The sequence below is a fragment of the Emydura macquarii genome, unplaced genomic scaffold (assembly GCF_026122565.2).
Source record: "Emydura macquarii macquarii isolate MOO-44397 ecotype Brisbane River unplaced genomic scaffold, CSIRO-AGI_Emac_v2 contig_3470, whole genome shotgun sequence".
In the NCBI taxonomy this organism is placed as follows: domain Eukaryota; kingdom Metazoa; phylum Chordata; order Testudines; family Chelidae; genus Emydura; species Emydura macquarii.
In genome coordinates, this window is record NW_027133607.1 from 7,564,266 (window position 1) to 7,591,557 (window position 27,292).

The 27,292-nt window shown below is 51.0% G+C and overlaps 1 protein-coding gene across 1 annotated transcript in view; it reads left to right on the forward strand.

The window, feature by feature from the left end:
- The window catches only part of LOC137144555 (collagen alpha-1(VII) chain-like), a 188,413-nt gene that overhangs the window by 96,305 nt on the left and 64,816 nt on the right, over window positions 1–27,292 (forward strand). Inside the window, exons 62-76 of the mRNA XM_067534946.1 lie at window positions 802–918; window positions 9,238–9,318; window positions 9,421–9,471; window positions 11,887–11,922; window positions 12,050–12,103; window positions 14,066–14,110; window positions 16,935–16,970; window positions 17,546–17,605; window positions 18,371–18,496; window positions 19,700–19,771; window positions 20,339–20,374; window positions 21,545–21,604; window positions 23,926–23,970; window positions 25,633–25,668; window positions 26,452–26,487. Coding sequence (XP_067391047.1) covers window positions 802–918; window positions 9,238–9,318; window positions 9,421–9,471; window positions 11,887–11,922; window positions 12,050–12,103; window positions 14,066–14,110; window positions 16,935–16,970; window positions 17,546–17,605; window positions 18,371–18,496; window positions 19,700–19,771; window positions 20,339–20,374; window positions 21,545–21,604; window positions 23,926–23,970; window positions 25,633–25,668; window positions 26,452–26,487 — 891 coding nt within the window. The remainder of the gene's footprint in view (window positions 1–801; window positions 919–9,237; window positions 9,319–9,420; window positions 9,472–11,886; window positions 11,923–12,049; window positions 12,104–14,065; window positions 14,111–16,934; window positions 16,971–17,545; window positions 17,606–18,370; window positions 18,497–19,699; window positions 19,772–20,338; window positions 20,375–21,544; window positions 21,605–23,925; window positions 23,971–25,632; window positions 25,669–26,451; window positions 26,488–27,292) is intronic.

A 27,292-nucleotide genomic window follows, 5' to 3' on the forward strand; every position in this document is an offset into this window, starting at 1 on the left:
AACCATTGGATTTCAGTTCTTACCCCTCTTGTTTCAATTGAAACCAGAGACCTAGAACTAATGGGCATCATAGCTGGGCCAGGCTGGAAAACAACATTTCTGTTTTGTGTACAATTTCAGAATTTGTTTTCATTCCAATGGGGAAAAAAACAGAGATCTTTAAAAAATGTTCATGGAAAGGAGGTCAAGCCTGCACTAGGCTGTAGTCTGGTGGCTGGGCCCTTGCCAAGACCACAGGTGACATGGGTTCAAGTCCCTGATCTTCCTGAGTCAGGGCAGGGATTTGACTGTCTCTCACATATCCCGTTTGAATGCCCTAACCTGTTGGCAGTTCTGGTCTTTTGCTCTCTTTCTGTGCCCAGAAAGTCCCTCCTGAACCTACGAAGCCTTCTCGATGTAATTTTTGTCAAAAATGAGACCGTTCCATGAAACGTTTTGGTTTCAGTGAACCGGCATTTTCTGACGAAAAAACATTTCATCGAAACATTCCTAACCAGCTTTAGACCTAACCCAAAACCGGCCTCCTTGGCTACCCAGATTGTCCATGCTCTGCTTTTAAATAATATTCTTGTTGTCAGCAGTGTGTCCTGGCTGATTTACAACGGTGCACTCAGCGGTCTGTTACATTGGCCATGCATCGTTGTATGTCGAGTCTTTCATTGATTGTCACATTACTATTGAATGTCTAAATGATCTGACAAAGGGAAAGGGTGTGTGAGAGAGAGAGCAATACGATGTTTTACTGTATGTGATGTGTGTGAGATGGGAGAGATGTGGTGAGAAATAACCTGCCTTCTTCAGTCTCAGCAGAGCCCAGTTGGATTTTCTCTAGAGTCAGAACATCACCCACTGGGAAACATCTCTGAGGAGACGCCAGAGCTCTTGAAGAAGAGGAGGAAGGAAAAAGACGCAAGCAGAGTAAGCGCTTTGTGTGGAGATATATAAAAATGCCCATTCACTGATTTTTAATGAAGCTCTCCCCACACGTGACCCTAAAACTGACACTAAGGGAAGCAGCACGCAGGGGGCTAGTGTTGATCGTTGGGGATCTGCAAGGAAGTTTTTCTTAGGTTAGTCATTAGGGAAAACTTCTGAACCGTCAGGGCAGTTAAGCACTGGGACAAATTACCTAGGGAGGCTGTGGAATCTCCTTCAGTGGAGCTTTTCAGTAGGTTGGACAAACACCTTGCAGGGTGGTCTACTCTAGATAATACTTAGTCCTGCCTCATTTTTTGGGACTGGACTAGATGACCTCTCGAGGTCCCTTCCAGTCCTCCATTGCTATGATTTCTAAGATGCCAAGCCTGTAGTATGCACTGGAAGTTTTCCCTGACTGAAGAAAATCCCCTTGGCCCTGCGCCAAACGTGTGCCTTCATTCCCACGAGTGAGGCCATCGGCTGCTGGACAAATCTCCTCCCCTATAACATCCGGCTGGTAGCTGCAGCTCTGGTGCCTCCAATGATCACAGATGTGCCTCAGTCATGTGGGGGGAGGCAGTCTCTCACTTAGGCAGGTCCACGCCAGTCAGCACTGAACTGGTCAAAGGCTACACCTTAGACTCCACCGGGAAATAGATGGGCACTGCAGTCAGTGAAACTCTTAGATTGCTGAGAATCTAGCCAGCCCCCTTTAGGAATTGCAAACCCTGGTGCTAAATGATGGACGCGTGCTCTCTATCCAAGGGGCAGGTAGATTCCTTCCCCAGAATTGAGTGTCAGACAGCTGACTCTCAGGCATGCCCTCATCTGTACCAAACACTGGGTGTGTTCCTCACACAGCTGCCCTGGAAGTAATGGAGACAGAGCCCACAATTGGCATCTGATTTTCAAAAGAGCTCAGTGTCCCTGTCCTGAACGCTCGTAAAGTCCATCCGTAAGTGCCACAGTGGGAGCTGCTGGATCCTGAGCGCTTTTGAAAAGCTGGACTTTATTTAGGTGCCCAAATGGGAGCTGAGTTTTGCCCCTCACTGTGGAAGCAGAGCCCCTGAAGATCTGCCCCTGAGCTCCTTTTGAAAACCTCGCCCATAAAGCTGGACTCCAGAGATGAGCCTTGGTGTCATCTTGGAATTGCTGTGGTGGAGTTCGGGCCCAGATGATGAAACTGGCATAGCTCCGTTGACGTCAGTGGAGCTACCAGTTGAGGATCTGGTGATGTCTGACTGTCCTGGGGCTGCACAGTTCCATCCTGTGGTTCAAGCGGCAGCGCCGTGTCATGACCAATTGGAGATCGAACTCTGCAATAATGCCTTGGACCAGTGGTTCCCAACCTCTGGCTCGGGGGCCAAAAGTGGCCCATGGGGGCTTTCGAAGTGGCCTGTGGCTCTCCTCCTGCTGGCTGCGCAAGGGAGCCACTGCCTAGGGCCCCAGGTGGAGTGCACGGGGCTACAGGACATGTGCGGTTTCCCTGCTTTAGCCAGGGAGATGGGAGATCAGCAAGGAGGCTGCCTCCTCCCTGAATTCCTTCCGTCTGGCTGCAGTGAGGGGGGGACCTGCTGATGGAGACTGGTGGCCCTTCGGGGTTGTAAAAATCGTATCTGTGGCCCTCGAGCCAAAAAGATTGGGAACCGCTGCCTTGGACCGTTTGAGGTGGGCGGCACCACAATAGCAATACTTAGGATCTCTACTGTGCTCTTCATCTTCAAAGCATTTGGCACATATTAACATGCCAAAATGGTATCTGTGAGGAACCAAGGCCCAGGGAGGACAAGGGATTTGCTGAAGAGCACAGTGGAAGTCAGTGTCAGAGCTTGGCTTAGGAACTCCTGAGGTCTCGCTCTCTGTTCTCTCTGCTTCGGTCCATTGGACCAGGCTGCCTCTGACTTGCTGCCTTTACTCTCCGCCGTGCTCAGCCAGGCTCCATCCAGAGTCAGAATATCGCTTCCCAGGAAATGGGTCCAGGGAGCTTCTAGCGCCTTTGAAGAAAAGGCCTGGGGGTCAGAGAAACCCACTAAGCCTCTCCACAGGCAGGGGTGTGGCACCCTACGCCATGTCTGGAAATCAGCCAGTCTCCCTGGTCTCATCTGAGCCCGGCCGTGGTACATGTCAAGGGGCCCTAGGGCAGGGTAGCAGCCGGAGATTTGAGGCTTTCACGCCTTCTCTGGTGACCGTTGTATTTCTCTGCCCTTCTGCCCATACCTAAGCTCTTCTCGGAGTCTGAAACAGGCCACGTTGGTGTGTGCCTAGCCCAGTGCCTGCAAGCCACCGGTGAATGATAAACCAACACGTGCAGACCTGTGCTCCCCAGTAATCCCGCACTAACAAACCATGGCCCTCAGCTCAGCAGCCACTGTCATTTCCAAGCAGCCAGGGGTTTATTAGAGAGAGAAATATTATTTTAGAAAGTACTGGGAGATGCGCTGGCCACGCCCTTTAAACTGAGCTGAGAACAATTGGCATATCCCTACAAATGCAGCTGCAATAATAGGCAGTGGGTTCTGGATCCTTCACAGCAATGACACACGCAGCAGAATGAAATCCGCCTCTGATTAGAAAGGACGTGTTTGAGACCAGCTGCCACGCCCCCTCGCTTCAGGCCATAATCTTCTGCATAATGGCCTGCTCTGTCCTGAGAGTTCAGGAGTCAATCAGATGTTAATCAGAATAACTGTGAAGCTAGTGTTCCGGGCCCACTAGAGGGCATCCAACACACACAGGCCGGGAACGTATGAGTATGAATGAACATAGCTCTGGAAACGGGTTCTCTGAATAAGCACACTATGGGAGCGGGCAGGTTTTAAGGAGTTACTAACTTGGAAAAACCTCCAGTTCAGGATCTCCCCTGCTGGCATATTTTCTCTAATTCACTTCCCTGATTTTCCGTCTGCCTTCTCCAAGAGATATTTGAATAAAAACAAAATCACAGTCCAGAGCTCCCACATTTCTAGGAGGGGTTGGCTCCAGTGTTCTGGCAGAGATCCATCCTGTTTTAGGAGTTTCTTGGTGCCTCTCTCTGGAGAGGAAAGTGTTGTGGCTAAAGGGCTATAACAGGAACCCAGGAATTCTAGGTGCTAGTCTGTGCTCTGCCACAGATGTCCCACGTGACCTTGGGCAAGTCCCTTAGGCCTCTGTTTTCAAAAGTGGCTCGTATTTTGGGGGTGCTTCAATGGCTGGGAGCCCAACTGGAGACAGCCAGAGCCTGGATTATCAGGAGTGCTGGGCACCCACAGCTCCCATTGATTTCAAATGGCATTTTGTGTAGAAATCAGTCCCCAGGGGTCTCCGATTAGGCACCCCAAAATTGAGGCTACCCAAATCCATGGCTACTTCTGAAAATGTACATGACAGTCCTGCAAGTTTTTTCATGTCAGCAGACCCCTGGGGCTCCATGAGGAAGCCACTCACATGGAAAAATTCACAGGATCAAACCTTTAGACCATAACCTTTCTGTGCCTCAGTTTCCCCATCTATAAAATGAGGATGATAATACCTATACATCTACTTTACAGGGGGATTGCAAGCCTAAGTCTATTGATATGCTTAGATACTGCACTGGTGGGTGCCACAGCAGTGACTCTGAAAAGGATGTAGGGGTTATAGGGAACAAGCCGCTGAAGGGGAACTCCCCATGAGATGCTGTGGTAAAAAGGGCCAATGTGATCCTTGGATGTATAAACAGGGGAGTAGTGAATAGGGAAGTGATCTTTACCTCTCTGTAGGACACTGGTGAGGCTAATACTGGGAATACAGTTCTGGTGTCCACATTTTAAAAGGCTATTTAAAATTACAGAGGGTGCAAAAAAGAGCCACAAAAATGATTTGAAGGCTGGAGAAAATGCCTTACAGTGAGGGTCTGAACGAGCTCAATCTGTTTAGCGTGTCAAAGAGACGATTGAGAGGTGACTGGATTGCAGTGTGCGAGTACCTTTATAGGGAGAAAATACCAAGTACTAAAGGGCTCTTTACTCTGCTGGAGAAAGGCAGAACAAGATTCAGTGGCTAAGAGCTGAAGCCAGACAAATTCAAGTTGGGAATTGTGCCTAATTTGTGTCTATATTTGGCAAAACGGGGTTAGTCACTCAAACAAACTGGGACGGGGAGAGGCAGATTAGTTGTCTTCTGTTGTCTTCAACTCAAGATTGGCCACCCTTCTGGAAGCTGTGCTTCAGCCAAACACAAGATATGCGTTAGTCAAGCCCAAGTTATTGGGCGCAACTGGGTGAAATAGCATAGAATCATAGCAGATGAGGGTTGGGAGGGACCTCAGGAGGTATCTAGTCCAACCCCTGCTCAAAGCAGGACCAACCCCAACTAAACCATCACAGCCAGGGCTTTGTCAAGCCACACTTTAAAAACCTCTAAGGATGAAGATTTCACCACCTCCCCAGGTAACCCATTCCAGTGCTTCACCACCTGCCTAGGGAAAATGTTTTTCCTAATATCCAACCTAGACCTCCCCCACTGCAACTTGAGACCATTGCTCCTTGTTCTGCCATCTGCTACCACTGAGAACAGCCTAGCTCCATCCTCCCTGGTTCTCCCTTTCAGGTAGTTAAAGGCTGCTATCAAATCCCCCTCCCCCCATTCTTCTCTTCTGCAGACTAAACAAGCCTAGTTCCCTCAGCCTCTCCTCATAAGTCATGTGCTCCAGCCCCCTGATCATTTTTGTTGCCCTCCGCTGGACTCTTTCCAATTTGTCCACATCCTTCCTGTACTGGGGGGGCCCAAAACTGGACACAGTACTCCAGATGAGGCCTCATCAGTGCCAAATAGGGGAGAATAATCACTTCCCTCGATCTGCTAAAGCAGACCAATACGCCGTTAGCCTTCTTGGCAATAAAGGCACACTGCTGACTCATATCCAGCTTCTTGTTCTCTGTAACCCCTAGGACTATTTCTGCAGAACTGCTGCCTAGCTCGTCGGTCCCCAGTCCTTAGCTGTGCATGGGATTCTTCTGTCCTAAGTGCAGCACTTTGCACCTGTACTTGTTGAACCTCATCAGATTTCTTTTGGCCCAATCCTCCAATTTGTCTAGGTCACTCTGTATCCTATCTCTACCCTCCAGTGTATCTCCCACTCCCCCCAGCTCAGTATCATCTGCAAACTTGCTGAGGGTGCAATCTACCCCATCCTCCAGATCAGTAATGAAGATGTTGAACAAAACCAGCCCCAGCACCGACCCCTAGAGCCCTCTGCTTGTTACCGGCTGCCAACGGGACATCGAGCCGTTGATCACTTCCTGTTGAGCCCGATGATCTAGCCGCCTTTCTATCCACCTTATAGTCCATTCATCAACCCATACTTCTGATGTAAATATGTGGGCTGTGTTGTGCGGGAGGTCAGACGAGACAATCTAATGGTCCCGTCTGGTCTTCTGTGAATATGTAGAAAAGTCTATACATTAAGTCAGGATCCCCTGATTAGAATGTTGTGTTTAGTTGCTGTGGCAATAATTATGGGCCCATCCTGCCAACGCTTACTCCTGAGTGTCGTCCTGCTGAAGTGAAGCCCAGAAAATTCTGCCTTCGGGTGAGGGATAGTGAGAGGAGCAGAGCCCACACATATCCTATTGTCATGCAAATGACTCTAGCAGCAATCAAGGCATTATTGTTTCTACAGATGGAACATTTCCCATGAGTTGTCAGTGGGTCTATAAAAGGCCCTTGCATTCTGATAGCCAAACGAAACCCTCTGAAACGCCAAAGCCCAATCTAATCTCAGTCCAAAGCAGTCTCCTGCTGTGGATTTTTGATGTAGAACTCCTATTAACTTCAGTGGGAGTAATATGCATGCAATGATGGCAAGATACCAGCCTCCATCTCTTTACTTGGAGCGTGGCTCAAGTTAAATAACTCCATACCCACCGGGGGACAATTTAGCTAGAGATAAATATAGCCGGTTGTTAGCAGCAGCTCTAATCAGGAAGTGTAACCATTAAAAGGTTCATGAGGCCTTTGACAAGTGTTGAGTCAATAATAACTCAAGCAATTGGCGCCGGAGGTCCAATTTCTTTGTGGTATAAGGGTTTACTAAAAGTGGATGGTGGAACCAAATGAACTTGGTCAGAGAAATGGGTAACTCCAATCCAAGTAGAGGGCGGCAGAAACACTTTCCTACTTGGAAGATTTTACCAAGAAAGTTTCAGCCCAAAAGATGAAAGTTTGGGAAAGTTACAAGCATGTGAAAAGAGGGTGATAAAACAGGAGCTATTTTGCAGGTTTAACTACAGTGGATGCTACTTGCACCTGCTATAACAACACAATTTAAAAGATACAGCCCTGGATAATTAGGTTAGATTATAAACTTTGGGGAGGGGACTGTTTTTTTGTTAATATATGATAATATAAATACCCAGCTCTTATCTAGCCTTTTCATCAGTAGCTCTCAAAGTGCTTTAAAAACAGCAATCATTATCCTCATTTTACAGATGGGGAAACTGAGGCACACAGCAGTGACATTGACTCGCCCAAGTTTACAACACCTAGCACAGTTGGGTCCTGGTCCATGACTGGGGCTCCTACGTGCTACAAATAAAGAATAATAGCTATGGGGACTATAGCAGGAACCTTCCATCTGTAGGGCTCCAGGCCTGCAAGCTGCTCTGTGCGTCTTTGCCATTGCACCCATGTTAACGTCAATGCCCTGGGTGTAGCAGTTTCCAGGAGCAAGGCCTGGATCTCTAGGAACCGAAACGTGTTACCTCCTATGGAGTAAGGGATGTGAAAGGAGCTACACAAGACAAGCAGAAGAGGCCTGTTACCTTTACATCTTGGAGGCCCATACCAGCTGCTTCAGAAGAACCGTCATTAGCCACTGAATGTTCAGGCTGGAAAAGAAAACAGCACAATTCAGGCTGGGAGTTCCCGGAGAATTGGCACGATAGGATTCTTGTGCACTGTCCAAGACGGTTGGATGGGAGGTCTCAGGCAGTACTCGTACTGTTATTACTTCTCTTTATTTGTTCCTCAACTGGTGGCAAGCAACTGCTACTTCCCATACTGGCCACAGCTACTTGGCCCAGGACTTCATTGTGCTAGGCGCTGTACAAACGCAGAACAAAACGACAGACCCTGCCCCAAAGGGCTTACAATGTATTCAGGGTAAAATCCGCTCCTATGCAGAAGGTTTGACTGGAACAAAGTGATGCATACAGATCTTGTGCTGGCCTTCTGCAACGGGGTGAATTTCATGCACACTTCCTATAACAAATCAATTCCACAACATTGTAAATAGCAGACGGAAACCACCACTGTGCTGTAGGGCTTGGTACCAGTATTTTGAAGCTACAATTCTTTTTCTCTGAGGGCTGGTATTTCTGTCATGATGGGTTAGATTTTGATTCCCTTTCTCATGTCGAGTAGCACCTTATTCCATGAAGAGTCTCATTAAAGTCAGCAGGTGATGGACATGCATCCAGGTGAAAATTACCAGAATCTGGACCTATTTGTCTGGTCACATGCAGTTAGGTCTGAGAGGAAGAACGAACTTGTGGTTAAAACATATGGGTGGGAGTTTAAAAAATGGGGTTCTATTCTTGACTCTGCCACAGATGAAGATCTACGTTCCACTGGGGCAGTTAGGTTTATTTCATCATGAATCGCTCATTTCCTTTGTTTTCATGTTCTGCTGGTTCCCCGTAAGAACACAGTGGTGTGTGTCTCAGTGTGGTGTGGGGAGTAATGTCTGACAACTTCTAAGTTTCCTCACTTTCAAAATACAGGAGCAGATAATTGGGTGCAATTAACATGTAGGAACTCTTACAGGGACTGAAAGTTTACTGCTAGGGCAGGTGAACCTTAGCACAGGTTTTACATCGCACACATACGTTGCTCAGAACGTCCCAAAACACAAGCATTACAAACAGCTGCAAGTTGCAGATTAAGCTATTCCCATCTGGCCTTTCATCACACGTGATGTTGATACCATTGGCCATTAATATTCCAGTGATTTCAATGGAATATACCAGGTCCAGAGAGCACCACAGCAGGTGTTTTGTACGTAGTCTCAGCTGGTGCACTGAGCACACTGCAGTTGTGTGTTACCTAAAATGGTTGGTACATGTAATTGCCCAAAAGGCAGGTGCATTCCTCCTGGATGTACCCGGTATCCTCAGCAGCACAGCAGGTGTATTCTACCTGGGCACACCTGAACAATTCAGTGACAATCCTGCAATTAACATTTGCAATGGCAATGTTTTGGCTTTTTTGAAGTAGCAATAAGTTATGGCGCAGTCTAAAATTACAATATAATCTGATTTACTCATCTGGGTGCTTTAAGGGATGCTGTTTTCCTTCAAGCAGGAGAATGCAGATCCAGTGGATGACCCTGAGTTAAGGAGCCGTGTTCGAGTCAGAAGAACAGCTGAGAGACAGAGGCACATGGTAAGACCCCCATTTCCACCACCTCAGTCTGTTCTGCATGAGCGCAAAGCAATCAGCACTACTTGGAAGGAAGTGGAAATAACTTCTTATTGCCCCGTACAGGTTCACTCACCTGGTGCCCCTGGAGTAAAGAAATCCCCGGCTGGACATGTGGTAAGCGATGGCTGAATAGCTGCAGTGTTTGCAGAGATAGACATGGGACAACAGAACTTGCTGCTTCCTCGCTCATTAAAAATAGTAATGAACCTAGAGTGAGGGTGAAACGCTCCCCGTAAATAATAGAACGAGCCGCACCAGCAGCCAAACCAACGCCCCCTGGTACTGCTGAGAGAGATGGGGAAGTGTCTGAGGCTTAAAGAACACGAGCGGAAAAGGGAACCCGACACTAATCAGTGATAGAACATAACAGCCAGCTTTGAGGAGGTTGTGTGTGTGTGTGTGTGTGTGTACAACCGTAGGCGATTTTAGGCATAGGCGGGGGGTGGCGGCCATCCCGCAGTGTCAATCTCGGAAGGAGGCCACACCTCCTGGCTGCTACGTGCTGTGGGAACAGCTACGATTGGAGGGGAAGTTAGCAGTTCTGTGGACTCCCCGGCCTCATATGGCAATCCCACAGTCATGAGCCCCAACCCTCAGGCAGCGGGGTGGTGTGAGCAAGTAGTCTATAGTCCCGGCCCTCAGGCAGCGGGGTGGGGTGAGCAAACAGCCTATAGCCCCCGGCTATAGCACCTCGTTGGGGTACTCAGCTAGTGGTAAGCCCAGCAGTTCCTCGGTGTCGGGCATCTCCAGCCATTCTGGTAGCTCGGGGTCATCGCTGGACTGGCAGACCTCTCTGGTGGACTCAGGGGCCGGCAGCAGGCAGGAGGCATCTTTCTCCCTCAGCGTCTGCTGCTCAACTGAGGTACCGGGCCCACCTCTTATACTTCTGGTCCTGATCCCGCCCATCTGCTTCCGGTCTGGCAGGCATGGACTTCTGGGTTCCACCCACCAGGGGGCGGACGGCCCTCCCTCAGTGTCAATCTCGGAGGAAGGCCATACCTCCCGTCTCTAGCAGCAAATATATCTATAATACACACACACACACACACACGCAATTATACATAGCTGTTTTATTGCAGTTACGTATGTCAGACTGGAAATATGAAACACTTTAAAGAGTTTTTCAGCGTTAGGGCAGAGCAAAAATCGGGATTTCTGTCCTGCGGGAACTCTCGCTATTTCTACATTTCGTTTCATCCCAAACCGGCACAAAGAGTCGGACTGTTCAGATTTATAGTGGAAACAAATGCAAAAAAAGGTGTTATTTGAAAAATGTCAAATGTTTCATTTTCGGTTGGTTCAGTGTTAGACTGCATCGTCTTACGGTGCTGCAGTCCCTCATGGGAGTTGTACTTTGGATGCCATGTGCCCTTTTTCCTCCCTGTGTGCTGGGCTCTCTGGCCAAACTACATCTCCCTGGGCCATGATGGACCGCAGTTATGTGACGCTAATGATGCACTATGCAGCTCAGTCAGAGGAAATCCACGTTCTCGGAAAAATGTCTCTCTGACGATTTCCGACCTGCTCAGGGGCCAATGTTTTGGCGAGCATAGAATGCTTGATGAACATTTTAAAGGGACGGGTCACCTTTGGCCTGAAAAGTAGGTTTGGTAAAAGCTGTTACAAAACTTAAGACTGATGGAAATGTTTCCATGACTTTTTTAAAAAAAGAAATTCTAGTGGAGACTGGTTCTTTTAAACAAGAAAGCATTTCCCAGCTGTGGCCCCGATTCTGCACCCAGTTCACCTTGTGGACCTCATGAATAGGAGCACCGATGGGGAGCTGTGGTTGGCACAAACGAAATTTTTGCTAGGGAGGAGCAACGTACTGTGATGACCCTATTCCCATCCCGATGGGGCAGAGTTAAAGTGACACAGTTGTGGTGTGCGTGAAGGAGCTAGGCATTTAAGTAGGCATTTCCTGCGTTATGTAAATTCCTTGTTGGGTTTTTGTCTTGTAACACTAATGTTCTTTTTGGGAAGAGGTGTGGAGACCTCAACCGAGCATTTGCTGCCTTCCTGACCATTGGGTTAGGGGCTCTGAAGCCTTTTGTTCTTCAAGGGCACGGGGAGCAGAAATCAGATGTACTCCAGATAATGAAGTTAGTTGTGCGTTGATCTTAAAATTTCACTTATCTTCCTTTTCGGTGCATTGGTAACACTGAAAAACTGGACAATAGGCTACATTCTGCTCTCAGGTCCCACAGCCTCATTTCGGAAGAGGTCCAATGAGGTCCTTTTGTGACATTCACCCCTAGGTTCACGTGGATAAGGCTGCTGCTCAGTGACCCCCTATAAGAGTTCACTGATTCCTGCTAATATGTAACTTGTCCGCTGAGTGCGCCCAGTTCACCCCGGTTGGCATCGGGACACAAGGAGAATGGTGGCACTGATCATGAGATGTGTAACCTGCCTCCATGTTCAAATAGTTTTCCACGTCTTGTGGATGACATAGCTCTGAAATTTGAAATATTAGCAGGCACTCATATGCTCGCCTCTGAAAGCCTCCTCCCTCTTCTTTTTATCAAGATATATCCAGGATCTCAAGGCCCAGGGAGAAGCAAGGTAATATATTTATTTGATAGAGCTGTTACTATAGGTCTGGGTGTGTTAGACACAGCTGGATCTTCCTCATTCTGTCCAGAATCTCCTTTTTCGATTGTGTGTGTGTGAGTCTATTTTCTTTTTGCAGAAGCAGGAATCAGACACGGTGGATTCAGAACTGGCGCTATTCCAGGGTCAAAAGGTCTGAGTTTCTGTTTAATGTTTTAACAAAACAAACAAAGGTAAAACCCCAACCCCACGGACCACAGAATCTGAACTCCAGCGTAAAGCTGAGCTGAAAAGTCTGTAGTTGAAGACAAATTACATTCCTTTACAATCCCAAATAACCATCAGCCCATACTGGGCCTGACTACTCATGGCCCTATGCCTTGTAAAGTCATTTGCACCAGAGCAAAGTGGGGTGTCAATTCTTCTTGCTGTTTGTTATTTCTATTACAATGCCATCTAGAAGCCCCAGCTGAGATCAGGGCCCCATTGTGCAAGGTGCTGTACATGCGTATAGTAAGACAGTCCCTTCCCTGAAGAGTTTTCAGTCTCAATACATAATACAGACAAAATTTGGGAGGAAGGAGGTAGCATTATCCCCATTTTACAGATGGGCAGCTGAGGTCAGGGAGTTCAAGAGTACTGCACACTAAGCCCGGGGGCTGACTCAGGTTTGAGCCCATCTTTCCGTCCACAACAAATGGTTCTGACTTGGGTCAGTAAGCATGCAGAACCTGGGTCCTGTGACTTGGATCCAAGCCCTGTGATTTTGCAGTGTGGATGCAGCTCAAGCCACTGTTCTGAGTCAGAAGGTCTGTGTAGTGCAGTCTGGATGTGTGAGCACAGCTGTGAGACCCTAGTCCAGCAACGGTAAGCCACAAAGCAGTGTGGATGCACAAGCGTGGGCTTGGAAACACCAAGTATGCAAGCCGGGGTCTCACAGACCCGGGTTTACAAGGTGCAGACATAATCTGGGCTGGCCCAGGCCCACTGCGACATTTGAGAGGAGGCAGCTGTGCGTCATTTGTTAGTGTTGCCCTCCAAGTTTGCAGGAGAAACTGCAAGCAGGTCTTGGCAGGGCAAAAGCCTTGCTGGAGTGAGTCTCGCAATGATGTCATCACAAGGAGCCCCAGCCCTCATGCAAATTTCAGCCCTGGGGAAAACCCCCTCTGATTGGCTGCCTTCCCCACTTCCCTGCCCCCTGGGGAAGGGCAGCCTATAAGGGCTGCTGTAGGAAGCAGGCAGACCTCTCCCTCCGCCCCTCGGACATGTAGCCCACCCTATTGAAGAGGCCTGTAAACCATCATTCCCGTGAGGCCCCATGGCAGTATTTCCAAATCCAGATCATTTGGTTTTCAGCCCAAGCTTTTCAGGACTCAGGTTTCCCCCAAATAATCAACATTTTCCTTGGAAATTTCAGACGAAAAGAGATTGGGGTTTTTTGGTTGAAATATTCGGGGGGAGTGAGGAGAATCACTTGTCACCCAGCTCTATCCTATAAGCCAACGGTTCCCAACCTGGAGGGCGGGACCCCCTTGGGGGGGCACCAAAGATTCCAGGGGGTCCATGAGGCTTCAGTAATATTGAGGTCACTTAGCCCCCCAAGTGCCCAGCGCATGGCCAGAGAGGAGCAGCCCCGCGCCGGTGGGGGTCTGGCACAGCCCCGGCCAACCCGCCAGAGCCCGCCTCCATTACCCTCAGTCCATGAGGGATGGGAAAAGGGGGGGCCACATGGGGCGTGCGGTGGTGGCTGCACCAGGGAAGGCTTTGCTTCTTACTCAGGTAAAAGTAATTTATTATTATTATGTCATTTAGTGTTGTTATTATTATTATCGTTTTATGTGTTTATGGCCGGTGGGGATGACAGGGGGGCGTGTTGTACCTAGTGTTAACTAGTGGGGCTTTCACTCAAAAAGGCTGGGACCCACTGCTCTAGACCCCCCTCCCTGTGTTAGTATAACAGCAAATCTCCCTTGTTCCCACCCAATCTACAACGACCGTACGTCTGCCCCCGCCTTGTCCTCTCTCTAGTCTCACTCGGCGTATTTCCATTGTGCCCATCACGGTGGTACCTAGGCACCAGCTGGACAGATTCAGGGTTCTGGTCAGTCCCTGAGGCTAGGACAAAGGAGTGAAGGAGCGTTTCTTTGTTTTACAGGGAGAAAAGGGATCTTCTGGAGCCAAGGGAGACAAAGGAGAAAAGGTATCTTTCAATTGTATTGTGTGCTGCAGCAATTTTTGACACAGGCAGTGCTTCTCTGGGCTAAGTCCCCGGTTAGCCATTGCCAGCCAGCTACTAACTCAAGTACCAGCTGGATCTGGATTCTGGATGATTTAAATGGGGCCCTGGTTGCTTCAAGAGTATCCTGAGCTTGCATATATGTAAATAATGAAAGATCAGCTGCCAGGAGACAGGGCCCAAAAATACATCTGACCTGAGTTCCTTACTGCCTTGTGCCTTCTGTTTGTGCAAAATGGGGGGAGCAGTGCTACCGGATCTGAACAGGGAGCATCTCACGGTCTCTTTGCACTGGTGGAAAGGATGGTGGGAGGTGCAAAGCCGTGGGACTTGGGCCCCCTCTGTCCGGCTCAGCGGCAGAGTTCAAGCAGGATGCCCCGAGGTTGTTGCTGTACCGCTCTCGGCGCTCATAGCAATGTGCTCTGCTGGGGGGTGTGGCCTTTTTTAACGTCACAGGTCGCGCTAAAGCAGTGCTTGTCAAAATGTTTCGGCTGCATGCCCCTTTCCGAATAATAGAGTCTACTGCTCACCCTCCTCTGAAATGGGGTCGGAATATACCTATCCAAACACGACTGCTGGTGGGTAAATGTTGTAAATGTGGACACAGGTGTGGGGTTTGTTCTGTGCACTGGCAGAAACCTCTGTGAAAATTTGTCCTTTTATGTTTTCTGAAATATAGTTGAGTATATGAGAGCTTTTGATGCTTCAGGAAAAAAAAAAGCTTGTGACTAATGTTTGGTGATGCTCAAATCCTGTATTTTCTGGGGTTTTCACTCCTTTGTCTTTAGTAAAAGGGCCATTTGCATGACTGAATAAACAGGAGCTTTGCTGGCACCCCTGCTGGCACCCCAGCAGCCGCCGCTCTCTGGTCCACAGCCTCTGTTCTCTGGCCAGTGGCTACCACTCTGACGGCAGAGCACAGAGCGGCGGCTGCTAGTCGGGCACCAGCTCTGAAGGCAGCACCACCGCCAGCAGCAGCGCAGAAGTGAGGCTGGCCTGTATGTGTATGTGCCACCGATCCCGCCCCACAGCCGCTGATCTCTGGCCGCCCCAGAGTACACATTAAGCACGACCTCCCCACCCCACATTGTCCCGAGATCCCTTCCAGGGCCTTGCGCCCCAGGCCTGCCCTGCTCCTCACCTCCTGACCACGGCGCCCTGGGCAGTTGCCCACGTGGTCCACCCATAAGGCCAGCCCTGCGTCCACGTGCCCTGCCTGACCGAACCTGCGCAGACGTGCATCTTTCCACTCCCCTCCTGAGCCCGGCCTGTCCGCCGTTAAAGGATGTTTCTCCCGTCCCCGCTGATGAGAGCTCGGGTACCCCTAGAAGTATGCGTACCCCAGTTTGAAAACCACGCGCTAAAGAAATAAGCCACTTGGAAATATTAAAGTGTTAAACGATGCGAAAGGAAGGCGGACGTGGCTCTCAGTCAGGGCAAGGAAGCAGCACCAAGGGTCTTGTGCAAGAACCCCGTTGGCGGCAGCATTGCTGCAGACTGGGAGAGACGAGGGGCCGGTGTGAACCCAGGGTGACAGAGCGGGAGGGATCATACAACGTTCCCACCAGCTATCGGTGAAAGACAGTGCTGGGCAGGCCTTTTAAATCACTTGTCCAGCGTCCAGAGCCATTGAAGTGGATTGCACTGAGTCTATACTGTGCCACTTGTGGGCTGATGGGGTAAGCACTGATGGGGATCCCAGTGCATGGCCAGGAATCATGGGTTGCTAAAACTTCGATGGTGCAATAAGTTTGCCGGTGATGGACATAGACTGCACATCTAGCTAGACTGCCTTAAGGACCTAGTAGCTAGGGATCGAGCTGGGTGGCATTCAGTCTGCAAGGAGGCTGTGTGCCTTTGGGGTTTGCCATGATGAGGATTGGAAAGCAGGCTGGGCCACCAGGTATACTTGGTCTGTTGTAACTGCAGTCGCAGGAGTGTCACTGTGTAAATGTCCTGGGAACGAGGAGGGAAGAAATTCCACGAATCAGCATGGTTTGTGGTGGGGGGCGGAGTCTTTAAATGGTCACTCCGCAGAGTTGTCTGGAACATGCGTGCTCTGTAGTGAAGGAGATGAGGAAGAAATGGGCAACTGTCTGAGCAGAGGCCTTCTCATTGCAAGGGGAGATGGGGGAGCCCGGAGAAAACTTGAGCTGCAAAGTCCGGATCTGGATCCAGATCAGAAGTTTCTTATGGTCTGACTATCGGGATCTAGAGTGTGGGTTTTGCCCATAGGAAAGATAAAGACCCAGGTCCAAATTCCCCCAACGTTTGGGGCATTCAGACCCCCTTTGGTTCAAGCCTCGCTCTACTACTGACCAGATCAACCGTGAATTTGGGAAAGCAGGCTGCTGGTGAGTAGTGTGACCCTCAGATTGTTTGCTCCTGGTGCTTAAAAGCATCTGGCTGTCTCCTTTGAAGCTGCTTCCCACAGACAAGAGCTCCTGGATTTTAACCCCCAAAGCAGTGACTCTGACCTGAAAAACAACCCATTCATACCTGCCCGAGACAGGTGAGCCCCAGGGTGAGAGGGCAGGGAAGATCTATGACTTATCTATAGACACTTAGGAGCACGCAGCGAATGCTCTCCGTTCCTTTTGCTCTGTGATCATGCTTCATGGGCCCTCCTGGGAAGTGGAAGCAGCAGTTCCTAGCCCACAGTTATGACTAGCCGGAGATCCTCTGTGCCCCTTGCATACCGCACAGAAATCTCTGACCTGGGCACATTTCACCCGACCCTCTTCCCCAGCAATGATCATGGGCTCTGGGACTTTCTCTTCATCCCTAGGGCACCAAAGGAGATGGAGGCGAAAATGGTCAAAAGGTAAACGATGACTTTGGTGCCATACTCAAAAGCTCTCCTTCACAGGCTGCTGGTTTTTCACCACTAGGATTCGTCTGCCGCTGTCCTGTCCTGGCTCGTCTCTGTACGCAAAAGGGCTTTGTTCAGTAATGCTGAATATATCGATCTAATCGCTGTAGATGTACAGCTGCTGCCTACCGCTGTCTCTTGCGTTTTCTCCAGGGTAGAGCTGCTCAGCTTCACTCTGTGGTTCTTTCCCTGTGGGAACGGGTCGTATAACTCTCCTCCCTGAACGGCAGATGCCGCCGTGGCCTTACACCCATCTATCTATCTATCTATCTATCTATCTATCTATCCATCCATCCATCCACCCATCCACCCATCTATCTATCTATCTATCTATCTATCCATCTATCTATCGGGCATCTTGGGAAGGTTCTGTAGATCCCAACCCTGAAGAATTGACTTCAGTGGGAGTTGGGCCTTAAGTGAGCGGCACGTAGTGAAGTGTCCAGTATGATTTTGACGGACCCATGATGGAGGAAGTGGCGCGTTTCTGATTGTTCTCAATCTCCTCCTCTTGTCTGTCTGTCCAGGGAGAACCAGGAATTGGGTTCAGAGGGCCTGCTGGTCAGGCTGGGTCCCCAGGGCATAAGGTAAGTGTGCAGGATCTCACTCTGTGTGCCCATCATCCAAGACTCTCACTCTTTGTGCGCCTTAGCTGATCCCACCACCACCGGGCAGGCAGACACCCAGGGGCCACGGGGTTCACTGGGGCTTGCAAAGCGGGGCTACCTAAGCCAGTCGAGGCTCTGGAGGGCAAGACCTCCAACGCTCCCAAACTCCCAGCTCCAGGGAGTGAGCGTGCATCTCCTGCACGGCGACGTCTCCGTTGGGGTGGGCAGGCGGACGGCGGTTTTACCCTGGCCGGAGCGCGATGTTGACGAATCGGGGGCGAAGTGTATCAGCCCAGCTGTGTGGGGGAGATCCCCAGATGGGGTGCTGTCGGGACTGGGGTGCATTGGTTTGGCCATTTCGATCTGGAATCAGAGAGGTGAGCTCGCAGGCCAGCATTAAGATGCTCAGGCAGAGCTGTGTGGGGCGTGAGGGGTGCATAGCTGAGATGTGCTGCTGCAGGACGCTGGTGGGAACGTGAGCTGTGCGGGTGCCAAGGCCTGGGCGGGGAAGGGCGTGTCGCAGGTCACACCTGGGTAGCAGCGTGCAGAGAGGTGCCTGTCAGCCCTGGCCCTTCCTCGCGTGGGCTCTCAGTGGATTCACCAGTCGAATCCAGAAGGAGAGTAGACCACAAGGGAGCCAAGAAGCCTTTGCAAGTGGCCTGCGGGTCCTGGCTAATGAGGTGTTGTACCGGGGAGCCCCGCTTCTCGCCCTGTGACTATGTCCACGCGATTCCTTTGCAACAGGGGGAGCCTGGGGCCCCGGGACCTCCGGGCATGCAGGGCATCCAAGGCATCCGCGGCAATCCTGGGATTCCAGGTTCACAGGGAGACAGAGGAGCCCAGGGTCTGCCTGGCATGCCGGGGCAGAAGGTAGGTGACCTGGCATGGGTACCAGGGAGTGGGAGAGAAAGGACTTTGTTGCATCCACAATCACAAGGCTGCAAACAGACGCCGGGGCTCTCTGAAAAGAGGGGGTGGTGGGAGGGATCTGACCCAGCGTGGGGCAGCCAGTCCCAGGGCCACCGTTCCCCCCTCTTACCCAGCTGAAATCTTGCCTGTGAGATTCTGGAGGCTGAGCTGTTCTCCGCACACGTCCTGCTGCTTGAGCACAAATTGCTTCCTCCCAGGGAAATCGCCGGGTCGCCCTGACACAGGCCGGATCCCAGGCTAATGAGACTCACGCTGCGTGTCCCAAGCGCTACACGCACAGCCGTTACAGCGCGGACAGCAGCATGACGCGTGGGGCTGGGTAACACTGCTGCGGTTGGGATGATCCAGGTGACACGGAGAGCAGTCCTCGGCACTGAATCCCTGGGGCACTTAGAAGCTGCCGTATCTCATGTTAGATCAAATCAGCCAGTCCCGCCTGGGACAAACGAACCGTAGCCTCCTCCCAAACACTGCCCCCCTGGCACGGTGCCTGTCCCTGTTCCCTCTTGCCCTGCATCAGTGGGTCAGTCTTTGCCCCTCTTCCCCATGTTTATTAACTCTCAGAGACCGTGAAGCCACATGGGACCATTGCGGGCATCTGAGCTGCCCTCCCGTACGATACAGGCCGGAGAACCTCCCCCTAGAGAGTCCAGCATCAAGCCCAGAACTGGGGTGTGAGCGGGGGCACCCCTTGTCTCTCGCAGCTTGTGTGGATGGTAGCACGCTGGAGAATTTCCAGGATCCTACCCAACAGTTGCACCTGGCCCTGGTCAGCCTGGATCAGACCCCCGGCTCCATCTAGCCCCGGAGCCTGTCTCCAACAGCGGCCAAACAAGCTTTCTCTCGCGGATGGATCTCCAGATCTGTCGGCGGATCGAGCCATCCGCTGGGATTCTTTTAATAATTCCTAGAAAAATGTGGTGTGATCTGGGGAGGTGGAGGCTGCTCCTCAGCCATCCCCTGTATTAAACCAACCCACTGCCCGGTTGCTTTTTGACCATTGTAAGCTTCTTCTAATGTCTAGGCCTTTTACTGCCCAGGTCCCTCTCGCTGTCGGTGTATGGGGAAACTGGAGGGGGGACCCACCCCTCTGTCTGACTGGGGGCAGAGTCACCTCCCTCTTAACAGCTTTTCTGTTTGAAGGGGGAACGCGGTAAGAGAGGCAGAACTGGATCCACAGGACCGTCAGGACCTCCTGGGCCCCCGGGAAAACAGGTAACCTATGATTTTCAATCCTGAGCTCATTATGGTTGCGAGGGAAACAGCTGGTAACATCTGCCCAGCGCTGCCCTGGTTACTTTTCACTGTTGCATTCCTCGAGTGAGCTACACGTACCCTTGTTACTGCATATTATGTGTGTTCCCTGGAAGGCCCGGTCCTGGACCCAGATCCTGTCGGGCTAGGCATTGTACAAACACAGATCCCTTAGCGCACAGACCCCAGAACTGTGCTGAATCCGGACTCTGAGGGGGAGTCCTACACAGGGGCTGGGCGGGGATGGTGCACGGATCCCTCCACCTGCAGATTTGGTCCCTGGCCAAGAGTGAGGCCCAACGGCAGAGGGATCCCGACCAGGAAGCTTGTGCCGCTGCCGCCCAGGCTGTATGTGTCCCGTGGAAGGAGGGTTTGGGTCCCCCAGCCCCTCAGCCCAGCTCCCTTCACCCGCACTGAATCCCTTTTGCTGTGCGTATTACAATCGGCCATCGCTCACCCGCTCTGATCCTTGGGGCCCGGAGCATCGGCCGTGATGCCAACCACAGTGTCTGTCTCCTTGCTCCGCAGGGGATTGCAGGGCTGCCCGGAACCAATGGGAACAAGGTGAGCGGTAGAAGCCAGGGAAGCTGGTAGCCTCGGCTCAAAGCCATGGGCAGGGATGGAGGGGTGGGAATTGCACTCTGAGTAGGACTGAAGGAAACACAGTGACTCCTCCCGGCCTCCTGTCTCACCCCAGACAGCTGGAAGCCACGCCTGACCGCATCCGACATCCCCACCCGCTCCCCCTTCATGCCCTTTCTCCCTGAGGGCCCCCACACCCGAATGGTCTCCTCCAAAGCAGTGTTCACGGCCTAGAGGCCTGATCCCATGCCTGCAGAAGGTTTTCCATGGGTTGCAATGGGGCTTCAGACCAGGCCCCTACTCGAGGGATGATCACTTCCCACACACTTGTAAAAAAATGTACGAGCGAACCAATAAAAGCTGCCCTGCCCGGTTGTGCTGCTTTTCGTTGCATGCCAGCCCCCTGCCTGTGTTGTCTGTCTGCACTGCACAGTTAACCCGTGTGATGGCCACCCAGGTCTGAGCCCCTTTGGGAGCCTTGCGCAGGTGTGAACATCCCCACCGCCAACCCCCTGCCTGCACCACTGTGTACTCCCGGGGTCTGCGCTCGCCCGTGTGTGCTGGGGCCATATCCCATTCTTCTGTGTGCTGAGACGCTCTAGGATTCTTTCCCGGTCAATTGCAAGATAACGTCTCTGTCCTTTGGGGGAAATGGCGTTGGAGGACTGTCAGCACTCGAGAGATTTAGTCGGTGCCCTTCCTGCAAATCGGGCGCGTTCCAGCCCTTGTTTCAACGGGTAGGGTGCCCATGGCTTAACGCTCCTCCAAACCCAGATCCGAGGTTTTTCTGTGTGGGTAGTAGGGGTGTGTGTGGCTAAAGCCTGGGTCAGAGCCTGGGTTAACTGTGCAGCGTAGACATGTTCTCAGTGATGTGGGCCCTTCTGGGCAGGTGGTGTGATTTGTCACCTGTCTTTGAGGCCACTGTCATGCTGTTGGCACTAGAGCAATAACAGGGAGATGGGAGTGGTTTTGGCCCGGCAGTTGTGGTCTGTGCAATATAAGTGATGGAGCCAATGCCCATGGGCGTGGATGGTAAAACGCTCACCGATTTCAGTGAGCTTGGCATCACGCCCTACGTAATAACAGAGAGATCCGGCGCCGTCAGGAGGAATGTGCAGGAATGTCACCTTTGTGTTTCTTTCTGTTGTGCAGGGAGAGGTCGGCCCTGGTGCGGCAGGCCCGAGAGGTCCCCGTGGACTGCCTGGCCCTTGGGTAGGTCGTTTCATTGCCACACTTGGCTCTGCTGGGTTCCCTAATTGCAGTGTCTGTTCTGAAGGTGTTAAGCAGGTCATCACGTAACAGTCGCTCACGTCAAAAGCCCCTTCTGGTGCCGATCCCAAATCCTCCTGAATTCTTCCTGAGACCCCATCTGGCCACCCCATGGCACTACTCCCAGACACCTGTGCCCTGGTGGAACTGGCAGGAAGCTGATGCTCCGTCCCAGCACCAGTGATCTGCACCCAAAGTGGATTCTCCCCTTGCGCAAATGAGGCGTCATGGGAATTGCACTGGCTGCTTGGTCTCTCTCTGAGCCACCAGGCCAGGTGCTCCTGCCCTGCTCCTAGGGACTCAGCCTCCCCGCCTGGCCTCACAGGTGGAAGCCACACATCAGCAAGTGAATGTAATGGAGTCTGAGGCTGATACTGACCTCACTGAGGGTGTGTCGCTGCAGAGTAAAAGCAGAGAAGACAGTGCAGCTGGGGCAGTAAAAGCCCGGCATAGACCCTCATCGGCACCGGCATAAACGTGGCCTCCCAGATCTTTCTGTTCATTTAAAATGAATTAAAATGAATCTCTCCCCCGCTCCCCCTCCCCCCCGGGAATCAAATGCATGCAAAGTTTTAACAAATGAACATACATGTCTGGAGAGTGCTGGTCATAAAAGGGCCCGATCCTAGATTGGGGCCTGTAGGTGCTTCTGTCGTATATATAATTCTTGATAAAAAATAAACCTCAGATCAGTACATTTTAATAGCAAGAGCTGAGTTGTTTAAGCAGAATAAACACATGCCCAAGGTGCAGCACTGGGGCGGGATGCAAATCCTCACGCAGTCAAATTAGAGAAGACATCTTCATACGCTACGTCCTCCGTGGCTGTTCTATGAATAAACTGACTTGATCATGCCAGACCAGGGCTTGACAACCTTTCAGAAGTGGCGCGCCAAGTCTTCATCCTCCTCCCCTGCCCCTCTCCCACGTGACATGGGCCCAGCGCCCGGACCCAGGAGCCAGTCCCGGCACCACCAAAAATTATAAACAACCCTGGCGTCAACGGCAGAGTGAGTGCTGCTCAAAATCATCTCACGTGTCACATTCGGCACGCCTGCCATAGGCTGCCGACCCCTGTGCTAGACCTTTGTACAAACCCACCAGCTTCCAGGAGAGCTGGTCAAAGAGGCGCCTGGAAGCAACGCTGACTGAGAATGTCAACCACTAATGTAAATCTTCCTAAGGGGTGTTATTGGGGGGAGGGAGGGGCATTATTGGAATGAAATGATGAGAAGCTGATTCCACTTTAGTACTGTCGTGAATCTGAAGTGAATCGCTGGATTCATTGGAGTTACGTTGGGTTTACATGAGAGTAACTGAGATCAGACCCGGCCTCAAGGGGAGTACTCAGCTATGTAGGAAAGTCTGGCAGTTGCAGTCGGACAAATCTTCCAGGATTCAGCTTGAAAGGCCGAAATGTACTTGATGAATCAACCAGCAAGGCTACACCGTATATTGAGGTTTATGAAGGGTTAATACAGGATTAATAGGTGTTCTAAGAAGGTCAGAGGCATTAATCGGGGGGGGTGCTGCTTTGAGCAGGGGGCTGGACTAGATGACCTCCTGAGGTCCCTTCCAACCCTCCTCTTCTAGGATTCAATGGGTGTTATAGCTAGTTGCAGGCACATGGGTCACACTTTATATGAAGGGTGCATTTATACACATTTTGGAAAGGGTTAGGACGATAACAGGCAAACAATTCCTATCCACAAATGTGGACGGCAAAGAGCAGGGATGCGTGTTTCAGGCCAAATCCTGGCTGCCATCTGGCAGTTGGTCTCACTGAAGTCCGCGCCAACAGAATCTGGCCCTCTGCGTGTGCAAAGAATGACCCGATAGAAACGCATCTGGCCCCTCCCTAAAACATTGGGAGCTGAGAAGATCCTTCCCTGCCCGGATCTTTTCCTTTGTTCACCTGCTGCTGCCTAGGATGATCCTGCCTCCCTTTCCCTGGGCACACACAGGAGAGCTGTAAGTGCAGCTTTGGGGTGAACATGCTGTAACTTGGAAGCTGTCCTGGTCACCGTTCTCCACCTACCGCAGGGGAATTGTGTGCTAAATAATAGGCTGATGGCAGAGGGCAGATCCTGTAGGCTTTCTGGCCCAGATCGTCAAAGATCGCTGGGCCTCTATGCACAAGACCGTCCATAAACTTCAGTGGGAGCGCCACGCACAGAGGGCTCACTGGCTGGCGTGTGAGTCTATTATCCAGGCTTCATCATTCCTAGACACGGTAATGAAACTCAATCTCTCTTTGCTAACAGGGGGATGAGGGCATTGCAGGAGTCCGAGGCCCCGTTGGCATGACGGTAAGCCAATAAGAACAAAAGACTGGTCATACTGGGTCAGACCAATGGCCCATCTAGCCCAGTCTCCTGTCTTCCGACATTGGCCATAGCCAGATGCTACAGAGGGAGTGAACAGAGCAGGGCAGTTATGGAATGACCCATCCCCTGAAGTCTGTGAGAATGGTTTTGTGGCACCAGGCCCAAGACTGGCTGGCGAGATGTCCTAGATGTGGATACTGCTGTAGGACAAGGCTTTCAAAGCCAAAGAGGGTTGGGAGCCCAGTTCCCACTGGTTTTAATGGGATTTGGGGGTGCAGATCTTATGGGTGGATTTGAAAACAGGAGCCACAGCGCTGAGTGTAAGTGACTTGCATTCCAGTCAGTGCAACCCATCTGCAAAAGGCTCATTGTTTCAGCATGCACCACTGTACCCCTCATCTCTTTCCCTGCATGATCTCAAGAAGCTCCAAGTGCGGACAAACTCCTGCCCTATGTTCCTAGAGGAGTGAGTGATGTGCGAAAAATCCCTGACCAGCTATGGCAATAACAACGCAAGGTTTCACACCTGGGAAGGAATTCTCTGTAGTAGGTCAGAGCCCTCCCATCTAGAGCCCCATCCTGGAGATATTTGCTGCTGGCCATTGCAGATCCAGCTACTTGCCGTTGTAGGCAACCTCATCACAGTCCTGTGCAATGCACTTAAAATGTCTGGGCCTTGTTTTCCCCACCCATCTGTAAAATGGGGATAATGATCCTTCCTTGAGAGGTTTGGATGATAGACACTATGTTAGTGCAGACTGTTTTAGTATGATTTAGTTCAAAGTCTAATATGCCAAAAGCAATGGAAGCCTGCATCCAATTTCCGTAGACCCGGGGGGTGGGATGGAACGGATCCCCTGGTGACCCTAGAGTGGGTCTCATGCTGCTTCTTCTGCAGTATTCCCAGGATGGATTGAATACACCCATCAGGAGAAGAAGGATGGTTATAAATAGAGAAGCAACAGGTCTTCTCCCACGCCGCTTTGAGAATCAACAGCCCCAGAGGAAGGAAAAGAGCTAAATGGGGAATTCAGAAAAGTGCAACCCTTTGTTCACCCATTGCAGGGTGCAGCTGGGGCTTGGGATGGTTCAGTGGTTGGCGTGCTCATCCGGCATCCGGGAAACCAGCGGTCAATTCCTTGCTGTGCTACAGGCTTCCTGTCTGACATAGGGCAAGGTGCTTAGGTCCAGATTCTCAAAGGTATTTAGATGCCTAAGGCCCCCCGTGCTATGACGTGGGGTAATAGCACTTCCCTGCCTCCCCGGAGTGCTGTGAGGATAAATCCATTACAGGTTGCGAGGTGCTCAGATACCGGGGGAGGGAGGCTATATCAGTATCTTAGGTAGATAGAGAGCTTTGCCCTGTGCACATGAGGATATGGGACAGGTTCCCTTTGGGGATCCAAACACTTGCCACAACCAGGGCTCAGTTCTCCTCTCCAGCTACTTTTTGATGTTCTCCCGAGTCACCCTGGGGTGGGGAAGAGACAACTCAAGCCCTCTGCGCGGCGCGCTTGGAACCCCTTCCCCGGGGCACTCCCCCTGCCCCTAGAGCTCTGCCCTCGCCCGAGGAGGTTGCTGCTGGCTACCGCATTGCCCCCCTCAGCTCTTCGTTGTGTGACACGTTGCTTCATGTGTTTGCAGGGTCTGAAAGGCCTGCCCGGCGTGAAAGGAGAAAGGGTAAGCCGCAGTCGTCTTAGCTGGGTGGATGCTCACCTCAGACAGGCAGACCTAGGGATGCTCTGATTTCCAGGGCCAGATGCTTGGCAGAGAGCCATGGAGCTATTCATGCTAAAATGCCATTCTCTAACACAAACACGAATGAAACCGCGTTAGCAGCATCATTTGGCCACCACCATGTTCAATCTGGCCATTGTGTCACGTCGATGGGGCCAGTCCCTGTTTCCCCATATGTAAGATGGGGAAAATAACACTGAGCTGCCCCCAGGGGCTGTTGACGGGTGAATCGGTTGACGTTTGTACAGCGCTTTGAGAACGTGATGTGGTGTTTAGGTGCTAAGTATTGTGGGGTTTATTATTCCTGTTAGACAATGAGGAATTCGAGGGGTCTGTCTTTTGTGGGACACCCCCTGTATTGCATTTGGAATCCTAGGGAAACCCCAAACACAAAGGAGAGTGTTGTATAGCAAAGGCTTTGTCTAGGGGCTTGGCCAAGGGACTGGCAATCCGTGCTTGTGGGTTTGGTTCCTGCTGTTCTGCACGTCACCTAAGTCCTCTGGGCCTCGGTTTCCCCATCTCTAAAATTGGGATAGTGATACTTCCCTTCCCTGCGACTTTGTCTGATGAGTGAGTCATTGCAAAGCGATTCAAGACGCCCGGCTGAATTGTATTCTCTGAGCCTAAGTTGCTGTAGTTATATATAATAGCGGTTCGTAAACAGACCGGTGTATTGAGTGATGTGCCAATGGTAGAGAAAAAAATTCACTGTCCTTTTTGTTTCAGGGTGATCGTGGCCTTCTGGGACCCAAGGGAGAAAGAGTAAGGGACATAAAGACTGTCGACTGTCTGGGGAGGTGGGATATAAGATGCTGGAAGGGCTTTATGAATGCCAGTTGGCAGCCGGACACGTGTCTAAATGATGTCAAGGAGTGGACAAATTAGAGACAGAAATGAAAAAAAAAAAGATGTTTTCAGACACCTGGGACCTCTGTTTTCTTACCAAGGAGAAGAGAGAGCTATGTAGTCCCCGGACAGTGGTGCAGCTAATCTGAGGCAACTTGTGGCCATGGATCCTGAACTTTGGTGTGTGCATTGGCCTTTCAGCTAAGACCTAGGTTCACATCCTGCCTTGGTTCACAGATGGAAAGCATGGCGTGACTGGAGCCAAGTTTGTCTGTAGTGGACTTCTGTCTTTATCAAGAACCCTTTGTTTAGGTAAACCCAGGACTCTAAATTAGATATGAGATGGCCGAGCTATATGAAGAAGCCTTGGCCATTTTCTGCTAGTACTGTGGCTGGCTGGAGTCACTATTATGAGACCTTGCTTTCATGAGAATTCAGAAGAAATCTTTCACCCGGCACAAAAATGCAGCCACCTCTGAGTTGGAACGTGGCAGCTGATTAATGTTGCCCAGCACTGCTTTTTAACAGTTTAGGACAGGAAGTGAAAAATATATCTGACTTCAGTTTGCACACTTCATCCCAAAACGTGTTAAAATCTTCAAAATCATGAGATTGATTATATAAACCAACACCAACAAGAGATCTGAAAAGTCCCCCATTGCCTTGAACGAGAAAGTACTGAATCTTTATCAAGTTTCCTGTTAACTTTCCTCCTGGGTGA